Below are 12311 nucleotides of genomic sequence, written 5' to 3'. Positions count from 1 at the left end.
AGTGAAAAAAAAAGGCCTAGTATAAATTTAATCACTTACGATACTGTAATTGTGATATTTCCTTCTTCCATGCATCATGATAGACTACCTCGAATTCCACCAACAGATAGGCAATTTTGTTGTATAACTGAACAACTGCTTTACCTTCTGGACTTGCCAAGATATTTGAATTTTTCTATGAAAATACAGTATATTCAAATTAAAATCATGTCAGAAGAAAATTATTTGGGGCTTTCTCAATTTAGCTATTGACTGTACTTAGTCAGGAAAGCTAAGGCTCAGTTAGAATTGAGTCTGACAAGGGATGCAAAAGATAATAGGAAGGGCTTCTATAGGCATGTTGCAAACAGAAGACAGACAAAGGTTAATGTGGGCTCTCTCTGGAACCTAACAGGAGAACTGGCTACCCTGGATTTGGAGAAGGCTAAGGTTCTTAATGACTTCTTTGCCTCAGTCTTCACTGGCAAATGCTCTGACCACACCACCCAAGTCTTGGAAGGCAGATGCAGGGACTGGGAGAATGAAGACCTTGGGCCCACTGTAGGAGAGGATCAGGCTCGAGACCATCTTAAGAACCAGAATGTGCACAAGTCCATGGGACCTGATGAAATCCATCTACACGTCCTGAAGGAGCTGGCAAATGAAGTTGCTAAGCCACTGTCCATCATAGTTGAAAAATCATGGCAGTCAGGTGAAGTTCTGGACCACTGGAAAAAGGGAAATATAACCCCTTTTTTCAAGAAGGGGAAAATGGATGATCCAGGGAACTACAGACCAGTCAGTCTCACCTCTGTGCCTGGCAAAATCTTGGAGCAGATTCTCCTGGAAGATATTTTAAGGCACATGAAAAACAACAAGGTGGTTGGTAACAGCCAGCATGGCTTCACTAAGGGGAAATCCTGCCTGACCAATTTGGTGGCCTTCTATGATAGGGCGACAGAACTGATGGACAGGGGCAAAGCAGCTGACATCATCTACCTGGAGTTATGCAAAGTGTTTGACATTAGGAAGCCTAACATTACTAAGATGATGATCAAACACGGGAACAGGCTTCCTCAAGAGGTGGTCAATGCCCCAAGCTTGTCAGTGTTTAAGAGGCATTTGGACAATGCCCTTAGCAACATGCTTTAACTTTTGATCAGCCCAGAACTGCTCAAGCAGTTGGACTAGGTGGTCATTGTATGTCCCTTCCAACTGAAATAATTTATTGTATTCTAACACTACATCCTGGATCTACAACAGCTGTTTCTGCAGAGCATGTTCTTTTAACTAGATATTCACATACAAATAAACAGGTGACTAGCATATGAGAACTGTCACCATAGCCACAAACATCATGGTCACTCTGCCGAAGTAAGACGGTTCACTGTTACACAAAACACCTAATTTTTCCTAACATCTACTTACATGGAAATAATTGATTGGTTCGTTTATCCTTCTGAAAAGCTGTCTCACCCACAGTATCCTTCCTGCAACAGGTGGCATGTTTCGACCAAGAGGAGGATCATTTTCCTGAATTTGGTAATGCTACGATAAGAACATCGTCATTAAACATATGGAGTAAAAAAGTAAATAAATAAAACTGTTGAAATGTTAAACTTTTTTTCCTCTGATACCAGAGTTTCTTCCTCTTCTCAAACAGATCAAATCTGTGTAGAGTCACACAACAGATCATTGTGAGAAAAATGTATTGTTTCCCCCTTCTGCTAAGCTTCTGAGATAAACACATTGATACCGCTGTTGGTATGTCTCCTGTCTTCATTATCTTATACCGTTTCTTAGATGGGCTTACAACAGAGCCCTGAGTACACCAAAAGCCACTGCAAGCCTAGAAGCTGAGCAGCCAGTATTCAAGGCCAAGCCATACAGGTGCACCTGTGTAGCTTTGGAGCCATGGGCTGTGAAATCAGGCTGTTTAAGGAAGTGTTGTGGCTTTTCTTCCTTTCCTTGGCAACTGCCCCCAGGAATGTCCTAAGCTATACTGTTAACTGAGAAGTTTTACCTGAATAGAAATGTCAACATTGTTCTTCAAACACATACATTTGACTACAAGCTAACATTTCAAGAGATGGACTTGATGATTCTTGTGGGTTCCTTCCAACTCAGGATTTTCTACTATTCTATGATATGCTCTTTTTTACTAACTTCTCATCAACATACACATAGAGACTCCTGGGTACACATCCCATGCTTTTATCTGTGCCCACGCTGAGGGAAAAAAAGAGGCCCTACTCACTAAATGGTGTGGAACAATTAGAAATTAAACATATATTAAAAATGTGGCATTGTTCACACATAAAGGAAAAATGGACTTTCAGGGGAAGATGCACCTACACCCCATGTGCCTGCACTCCACAGTGGTTCCCATGGCAACACTGATGGAGGATGGAGCAGAGTGGAGATTCTGCGGCCACGCTCTGTCCTAACATCAGCAGAGAGGGGAACTTGGTGGTACTAGAAACTGATAAGCTGCATAACTGCTACACTGAGCCAACAGTCTGTCATCTTTTGACAAAGTGCTGTCCTTTGCGCAACCTTTGCTTCATTATAATGAATTTTAATACATTTTAATACAAAAACACGCCTTTATCTCTAATGCTACCTGCCTCCAGAGTGAGATCACCCCTCTTAGAGCATGCTCTTTGAATTCTATGTGGTATATTCTTTTAAAAGAGAAGCAAGAGAATAGAGAATTTGACACCAATAATAACAAAGGTATGTATAACTAGAGTCAATCAAGCTCCACCTGGAAGGTGAAAAATAGTATAAAATGGCCCAACAAAGGGGATTTACTGGGGGAAGACATCATCATGGACGTGTCCAGGAAAATTCCATCAGCAGATTCATTACCCTTGACTCCTGGGATTTGTTGACGGGCTGGACCTTTCTTCCTCCCCAGTAGGGACCCCTTTGGGTAAGACTTGAACTGTATTAATTGCTTCCCTGGGAAAATAAGTAATCTCCATACAGAGTTACTTTTCACTTTTATATTTTAAAGCCGGGCTGTGTCATTCATAACTTTATTGCGCGTTTGTATAACTTATTATTTGCACGTGCTTTTGCAGATAGTGTATTTATCACCAGCAATCCATAAGAACCTGTATCTTTTGCTTTAATAAACTGTTTAAGTGGCTAATCATAACCACTTTCTCATTGAATGCGACCAAATCCTTCAGTGTGGCTGTGTTAGCTCATGAGCACGATTAGACTGAAGGTGCAGCGCACTATTAGTGCATCCAGAATCGTGATTGTTCAATATATCAAATGTGACCAGACTGACAGTGGTAAATTGGGCACCACTCAGAATCTAAGCCTAGCTGCACCCACCCCCTCTAACATCTGAGGACTGGCTGGAATGCAAGGGGGTTTATCTTCTGCCAAATTATCTCGCCTTTTAACGTGACAAATGGCTGCATTATAGTCAAGAAAAATTTGGCCTAAGATTATAACATACCAAATTTGCATTGACAAATTATTCAAGCACTTTAGACCCAGTATTGCATCAGGAGCAACTTTTTACAAGAAATAACTTTCTTGGCAAAGATAAAAAGCAATCCAATAATATCTAACAAATTGTTACAGCTAACCATTATATTGGTGACATTCTTCCAACAGAAGGAGTATTTGTGTCCACTCCAATTCAGGCATGCAAATTCATGCCGTGATAACACAACGAGCAGCACTGCTTAAGCAGGCACAACTCTTCACTTACTAGCATGTCCTCTTTATCCCCCTTCAGTCTCTGCTCAGAAGAAATATAAGTAGCTTCATGGTGAACTTAAGAGAAGAACTGACCTAGATGAAAACGTATCTATTTTCCTGGCTGGAAAAAAGCAGCCAGCAGTGGGGTTACTAATTTCTTAAGCAGGCAGTGCTGCTGGAAATACATTCATCAAATTAAGCAAATAAGTAGAGGTTCAGGAAGTGTCACATACACTAGATAGGGAAAAGACTGGTTCAGAGTAGTTACACTAGGCTATAGTTTTAAATCACTGGAAGAATCACTTTTTAGTAAGTGCAGAGTTTACAGATGGTTGGCTCTTTGTGTAAACACATCATTCATCTGAAAAATGTAAACATCTCTAAATAAATATTTGCATCAGTCTGGTTTTCCAGATTCCCTTTATTCTTATTGAAGAAAAATGGCCATTTCAAGGGATTTAAACCTTCAGATTAACACGTCAAACAGATCAGATTACTTGACTCTAGAATACTTGTTTCTTTTTTGAGTAGAAAGGGAGTATGGATGTCTAGTTCTGATGCAGATGTTTATTCCAGACATAAAGTCAGGGTAGAAGAATTACCTTTTAAAGGTTTAAAGTCAAGTGACATTAACAGTCACCAAAAGTTAATTCTCATTTATGCTACAGTCACAGTACACTGCATAAATCATGGAAAATTGCTTTATAATAAACATATATGCAATTCATCTACATTTTCTATCTACTTTGTCACAGCATTACATAATAACCACTCTTTTGTCACTTTAATTGATGGAGGAATAACAGAAAGGATTTGGGGTTTCGAAGTGAAATTGTGATGACACGTTTGCCTGCAAATGCATGTATTTGTATTTGCCTACACTCATGTCTGCTTTCTATAACAGGAAAATAACAGTATGATAAATTGAGCACTGACAGTCAGCTAGCGAAATAGGCATAACATTTAAAATTTATTGCAAAGAAGTTAAATACCTTTTCAGTAGATTCAAGTTCTGCTATATAATGTTGAAGAATACAACCAACTGTATGTACTGTTTCTTCTTGAAGGCATGTCAATTTCAGCTCTTGAAACCTGTATTAAAAATGAATAACCAAATAATATTTCTAAACAACAAATAATTTATTTGTTTTGTTTTGGGGTACATGAACACTGCATAAAATCAAAACATAAATTTAGGAAATGCTTCTGATCTGGGAATGTCTGGGTTTTTTTTGCTTTGAGCAGACTTAAGCAAGTTGAAAAGTTCTGCCCTGGTGAGTTTTCTTATTGCTGTTACCAATGTGTTTTTTTTAGGTTTTTACTTTAGCATCCTCTTGTACATACAAAATAAACTGCAATGAAATTAAGAAACAGGAGAATATATTGATTCCTATAAGAAAGCTAAAAAAAACCATCTTTTATTATGATTACATGGTGCAGAACACCAATAATGAAAAATTCCTTATTAGACCCTTAGTTCTAAAATTAGCTGTGTTATTTAAACTGTGCCAATCAATACTTTGAAGTTACTTTAAAATATTTTAAAACATAATTGCCAATACCTTTGAAGTAACTGAAGTGCATGTTGTGAAGACAAAATTCTCCCAAAACAAGTACGCATAAATGTCTGTATCTGCATCTAAAAATATAAAACTTAGTATAGTTTTCCTGGTCATACTGATGTTTGATTTTTGATTGGTATTTTGATGTTTGATAATTCCTTAGCATAGTATCATTTAAAAATGTGACTGCTTAAAGCACAAACCGGCAGCCTTTACTGGTCTATGCTTAATGTAATCAATAAATAGCTAGTGTTAGTCAAGTAATGTATTAAAATGCTACACAACTTTAGCAAAGAATCAAATAACATATTGAGAACAGTTGTAGCTTTGTTATGCCCAAAATCTAACCACGTGTCTCTAGGCTTATAAACCACCTCCATATAAATCATTCTGTCAGGTCTCTAATTTTTGACATTTTGGCTGCAGGGTGATGATTTTCAGTGAGGACTGTATATTTTACATCTGACTTTGGAAAGAGGAGAAAAATGGAAAAAGCTGCTCTCTGGACAGAAAAAAAACAAAACCAAACAACAAACAAACCAAAGCAAACCCCCCAAATTTAAGCTCTTTGGAAGAAAATCAATGTAATCTATTCAAAGTCCAAAGTCTCACTAACAGATGGGGAAATACTAAATAAGTTGTGATGACATTCTTCCCTGAATAAGTTATGGGTAGCAGTATTACTTACCTTTAAACCTTCAACTTTCATGAGGAAGTCCACAAAATCCACATCAAAGTCTGTTTTTCGTGGATCAAGAATGTCATATTGTTTCTTTTGAACACTTTGGTAGATATTTTTGAATTCTACTGCCATAATATCTATCCCTTCAATGGTAGACAGACTCAGTGAATTAAAAGTCTGTACTATAGTTATCATCTCTGTAATCTGAAATATAAGTATTATATTCATACTCAGAATGAAGTATTTGCTACTTACTCTATAAACTGCAACCTGAGTAAAATAAAATATGTAAGAGCCACTTCTCTAATTACGGCATTCAGAAATGTGTTGCTTCTGAGCTTCTAAGTCAGGTATCTTCAACAGAGCATGATTAATTCAGTTTTCAACATCAGTTCCCATTACAACCCAGTACAAAATAAAATTATCTTCATTTTTCTTGATAGTGAAAGGTTTCTGTTTTACATTCGACTGTTAGATTCAACAGGGTAATATGGAAAAAGTTAAAACATGACATATGCACACTGATGACACAGATTTCACAGAATAAAAAACCCCCACACATACAGATTAGTATTTATACTGCATGATAAAGAAAAACATCATTAACTCACAAAATTCCTACCCTCTGATGACTGCCCCATTACCCTCTTATCTCTATCTGACCTTATTGCGCACCAAGAAGCACTATCTATTTCACTCTACGATTACTAGGTTAAAATCCTTTCATTGGATTACCAAGCTAAGTGTTAGGACCAAACCAAGCAGCAGAATCATCTGAAGAACTGTCTTTGGTAATAACAGGATTATTAATATCTTTGAACACCATTCAAAAGAGAAAAGTGTGTTATTTTTCACATATTTTAAAATCTCCTAAAATAGTGATCTAAGTCTAGATCAGATGGGCTCCTTCTCTCCACAGTAACACAAAGAAATTGACAATTTCAGAAGGACATTGTGATGTAATTGCCTAGAGTATTGGAACGACTTACTCTGTGGAAGTGCCTAATTTCTCTCAATAAAGAGTTACAAACTCTTTCACTGGATGATTAAGAGCATGTATGTTGACAGGTATCAACCTTGTAAACTGCTGTTGGAGAGGCCCTTCTTTACTGATAATAACAGCACATAGTATACTCACTTTTTCTAATTTCCTACAAAAAGCCTCAGATTGTCCAAAAATGTGCATTTCTGATACTTCAAATGACTTTTCTCCTAGAGTTTCCAAAATCTCTTGCTTTGTTTCATGAAAGCATTTCTGATATTCTTTCAATAAAAACATGCAGTCCTAAAAAATGAGGGAATAAATACTATATTCATTATGCTATGTTTATGGGTAAAAGACTGCAGAACTCAAACCTACTGTCTTTCCAAAGTGGTTAATTATCACTGAATCTAGTTTCAGTCAACAGGGGATAAGGACTTACATACAGAGGTTTTCTTTCAGTATGTGTTACAAATATTTGCAACTTACCAGCACAGAACAGTTCAGTACAGTGAAAGATTTAATGCTAGGAAGTAAGTCACAAAAAAATTAACATGAAAATTTTAGTTCTTCTTAAAGGAAAGAGTGGTTTAAAGGCCAGCAAAGAGCTCTAAAGGAGACATTTAAATATCAAAAGCCATTAGCTTAATTAAGAACAGTCAGACAGACTGTCCCCTGGGTACGAACGGAATTTGGCATAAAAGTGTAGTCTGCTTAGAACTGCCACGGGACTTCGAGGAAATTGGTTATACAACTTTGTGTATGCTGACAAGAGTTAAAGTGAGATTGAAAAATAATCTTTTTCAGTTGATTACTTACTTAAATTACTAAGACTTTATCAGATGTAAAAATAATAAATGGTAAGAAGTGTAAACTCTAACTCTATAATCATGGGGATACAAAATCTTCTGTCAGCTGTTGGAAAACAGAAAGCAGATTCCTCCAGAATATACTGGCAGTCATCAGACTGTCTGAATATATAGGTATATACAACAATTGCTTATGAATTACAGAAAATGAAAAAAAATGCTAATTGAAAGGAATTGTCAGATCTTCAAGAATATACAGACACTAGAACAAAGACTGATCACCATGATTAGAAACTGTGCTTATATTTCTTTCATAGAATAATGAGGGCTTATTTGCTGTATAACAAGATGACCTCAATAAAACAGACAAATTATCAGAATCATATCATCCTGCAAGGTCAGAGAAGATACATTCAATACATTTTCCTCCGTACCTCTGGACATAAATTTTAAAGGACTGAAATTCTATGCCTTTCTGGATAAGATAGGAAGTCAGTAGCTGAGGTCTAAGAAAGGAAAAGACGGAAACTGGGTCAGCATTGGCAATCAGTAACCCCACAGCTAGAAATATTTTGCCATGGTGTATTGCATATGCTTAATTTGTTCTTAATATGTCACCATCAGCTGAAGAAAAGGAAGAATCTCTTTGCAGTGAGCTTTCATGGTATACCAAAGAAAACTTGAAATGAGCTACTACTAAACAAATGGAGGTCTATTCAGATGCCAGGTTCCCCATGGTAGAGGGCGATGGTACTATATCAGATACCTTAAAAAGGAAAGAATGTGAATTATGCAGGATGACAAAATTCCTTGGGGACATACATAGTGAAGATGACAATTTCAAGGTCAGTGACAGACCACCCTGATATAGATGAGGCCATTCTCATTTCAACAAATGCCCATGAGCTAAAAAATTGGAAAACAGTCAATGCATCACAAAATAAAGCAGTAAAGAGATGTGAAATACTTGATACTTGCTTCCTTGTGCATACTGATAGATAATCAATAGGTTTGAGAGGTAAATAATAAAATGCCAAAATACAAACCTTAATTTTTCCAATGACTGTTGATGTCTCCTGATCCCAGACACGAGTCAAGCCACTATTTGTAATATATGCTCTACAAGATGTTACCATTTGATTTGTAACCTAACACAGACAAATGAAAACAAGTAGGTCTCAAGTTTAAAGTAGATATGCCTATTATGCAAAATCTAACAAAATTCCCACATACCTGTCCTAGTACTATCAGAGTTTGGATAAATTTCAATTATGGCAATAAGAGTGGCTAATATATGTAATATACATGACAAACATCCTAAGGAGAGAACATTCTACTTAACCACAAAAATCCAAAGTTTGTAATGACAGAGAGAGAAAGAGGAGTATGGCAGTGAATGCAGATGCAGAAAACATACTTTGGAGAATAGCTACAGGTATTTTGTATATTGTATTATATACAATCTATTTCGGCTACTAAATAATGTGAACAATTCAAAACAGTTCTTCTGACACACAAGATTATTGTAAGCAGGTCTTAAGAATTCCCAACTGAATAATGACTGAAAACTACTGCACCAAAGGCAGCCTCACACTGTAATACAAGAACCGGTGAAGTTGCAGATAGGACCTCCAGCATCACCTCTCATGATCTTTAAATGAAAGCATACAGTAAGGGGGAACTCAAGCCACTGGATTAGAATAGAGCTTTTCCTTTGCTATTTCTTTTCTACAGCTTCATGTAAGCAGCTTGTTATTAGCCTCTGCAGTAAAATGCTCAATGACTTAGACTATTACATAGACTATAGCATGCTTCAATATGCAAACATAAAAACAATTATGTAACAGGCAATATAAACATTGCTGCATAATCCGTAACTAAGATCTGATGAATGCAAACCAGCCAAAGCCACGGATAAATATAGCCTCACAAAAGCACATAAAAAAGTGGTGCAATGAGGGTCTACTATGAACTTCCCCTCTGTGTTTACCAAAGTCTTTTAGTTATGCAGGATTTCTTTGCTCTAAAACCATTACACAAACAATCTTTTCCGGCAGTGAATACCTGGATTCTACAAAAGACACTGGTATAAGTACCTAGATGGTCTTAATTTTCTGTTTAAGATGGCAAAGTTTATGATCTCAGATTCAATTAACTATTCAAGTATGACATGCTTCTGGAAACAGGAACTTTTTGTCTTTCACACCTTTTGGAGTAATAGCCTAGGCAGATTGATGATCCAATTAAGTCTTCAAGGCAGATAATGAAAGAATCTTTTTGGATTCAGTGATTTAGGAAGCAACTGAGAAGATTAATTCAGATCTGAAGATTAATCAAGAAGATAAAAAAAAATAAATTTTGCTGAACCAAGAATAACACCAAAGTTCCTTCCAGAAGACAAGTTTCTGATCCAAGTTCTATCTTCTCCTGATCAATTCTACTTCATTTCCCATGCAGACACATACTATTTTTTACCATTTTTTAACAAACATCCTACTGATTTTAACAAAATGAGTTTATTTCCTGAACAAAATTACATTTTTATAATGACTATTATACCTCATATGTTTACCTTTATAAACAATGATGTTATTCTCTCAGAAGTATTGTAATATCTTGAAAGACGGTGAATCATTTGTATAGCATTTACTAAGTTTGGTATTCCATGTATCATTGACACCTTAAAGCAGAGTTTTTAGAAAAATAAATTATTTTGTAGTCTTAGCAACAATATTTTTACTCTATTGACAACTTCTAAATTACATTTTTCCCTAAATCACATGAACCAATCTTCAAAATGCCATGGCATCGCATCAAAAGGTTTTGTATTGAAAAAATAAATAAATAAACAACACAAAAAACAGCAGCTAATCACACTCAATATATTTTTAAACTTCAACTAATAAGAACAATAAAACTCATTGATGATTTGGTGAGAAATCAAATTAAAAGGCATTGCTACTGATATTTTAATGTGCTATTTTGATGATCAAAATCAAACTGATTCAAAAAGTACAAGTTGCATTTTTTGTTATAAAAGAAGTATTCTTCTGGCAGATGACAGTGGTTGTGATTAACACTTTTATTTTACTTCAAGAACAGCTGCTAAATGTACTCTGCTATCACGTTGTGATAGCAATCATAACATAAAACGTTCCATTCAAACATTTCACAGAACTCATGAAGTAATTGTCACAATGTTAATTTCACTAGAGTACCTAATTCAGTCAACATATGAAACATCTAAATCTTCCACACAATTCATGAAATAATTGTTCACATTATTAAAATCAAACCACAGTATTAGAAGCACTGCGCAATTCGATCACTTCCAAAGTATTTTGGAAGAGGAAAACAGAGTTAAAAATGATAATTCATTACCAGTGACTTAATCCGATTTGCAATTCTCAACATCAAGAAAAAGTAATTTTGATTGTCACCCCTCAGAGAAGCCAGGCTTCTGGAATTAACTTTTGGCTGCATAAAGCACACTAGTACTGTGTATAGATACAGCAGGCATTTGTATCTGGCAGAAGAGTGCGAAAGAAAGGTATAAAAACAACCCTCAGTGTCAGTCACCCCACTTCCCAGAATGGAATCAGGAGAGTCTGAGTCTACTGAGTTTTTTTTAATCCTTCACCAAAACAACCAACGCAAACTCCTGCATAGCGAACTGTACAGATTCAAAGCCCCAGCTTATACATACAGTCAAAATTTTCATATAGTAACCCACTTCAGCTACAAATGTGACTATGTGTGATACTGCATTCACTAAATGCTGTATTGATGCACATACTAAATATCATATTAAATCTGCAGGTAACCCATTCCCAAGCCACTAATATTTAAAATACTTTTCAGCATCAGATATTAAATTCAACTTGATCCAAAATGTAGTTCTTTATTAATACAGAATATATTTAACTATATATATATATAACTATTTTCAAGTTGAATACCATAGAAAATCCTACCTAAATTATCTTGATCTCAATGTTTTAGGAGACGAAACAGAAATACAGATGTATCAACATTTTCCCCAACTAAATCAAGAACTATAATTAACTATCCTGTATTAGTAAGATAATGAAATTTTTAATGCATTTCCAAATGTCTGTCTATGTTTAAGATAACAGAAGTTTTATCTTCACGACACCTACAAAGCAGCTCATCACTATGGCCTGGTACCTGGCACCCTCTAGTGATACTCTGAAAAGCTGAAGGTAAACAGCTTAATAATACTGCTCCTTTTTCCCCCCTCTTCTACTATTCCATGCAGTATCAGCTTTACGTCATACAGTATCACAGTCTTTTTTGCTTTCCCCCAGTTAAAATTCTGTAGTAGGATCTTAAGCTGCCAGAAATTCAGAAGAAACTCAACACTTCCTGACAGAGGACAGGAGGCATGTAGGACAAAACATGGAGTACTAAAAACTAAAGCAGAACATGCAACTTTTCCTAGGGTATTTCCTCCTTACATCCTATTCTGCAACAATCATTAGAAATTTGTATCTCTTATAATAATTAACTGTTAATACACACGGGCAACCAATTATTTAATTTCTGAGTAGCTG

At 35.9% G+C, this 12311-nt stretch overlaps 1 protein-coding gene across 2 annotated transcripts in view; it reads right to left on the bottom strand.

Annotated features, from left to right (window-relative positions):
• Nucleotides 1-12311, bottom strand: part of DNAH8 (dynein axonemal heavy chain 8) — a 138979-nt gene that overhangs the window by 119359 nt on the left and 7309 nt on the right. For both annotated transcript variants that reach the window (XM_057415386.1, XM_057415387.1), the window contains 8 exons: nucleotides 10310-10417; nucleotides 8784-8885; nucleotides 7085-7231; nucleotides 5953-6150; nucleotides 5265-5341; nucleotides 4695-4794; nucleotides 1408-1527; nucleotides 40-175 (listed from right to left, as the gene is read on the bottom strand). In XM_057415386.1, coding sequence (XP_057271369.1) covers nucleotides 40-175; nucleotides 1408-1527; nucleotides 4695-4794; nucleotides 5265-5341; nucleotides 5953-6150; nucleotides 7085-7231; nucleotides 8784-8885; nucleotides 10310-10417 — 988 coding nt within the window. The remainder of the gene's footprint in view (nucleotides 1-39; nucleotides 176-1407; nucleotides 1528-4694; nucleotides 4795-5264; nucleotides 5342-5952; nucleotides 6151-7084; nucleotides 7232-8783; nucleotides 8886-10309; nucleotides 10418-12311) is intronic.

This window comes from Pezoporus wallicus, unplaced genomic scaffold (assembly GCF_028554395.1).
Source record: "Pezoporus wallicus isolate ANWC-B61680 ecotype Strahan unplaced genomic scaffold, APGP_CSIRO_Pwel_v1 contig_5352, whole genome shotgun sequence".
In the NCBI taxonomy this organism is placed as follows: Eukaryota; Metazoa; Chordata; class Aves; order Psittaciformes; family Psittacidae; genus Pezoporus; species Pezoporus wallicus.
Note: the sequence above shows the minus strand (reverse complement) of the source record. Positions and strands in the feature narration are given on the sequence as shown.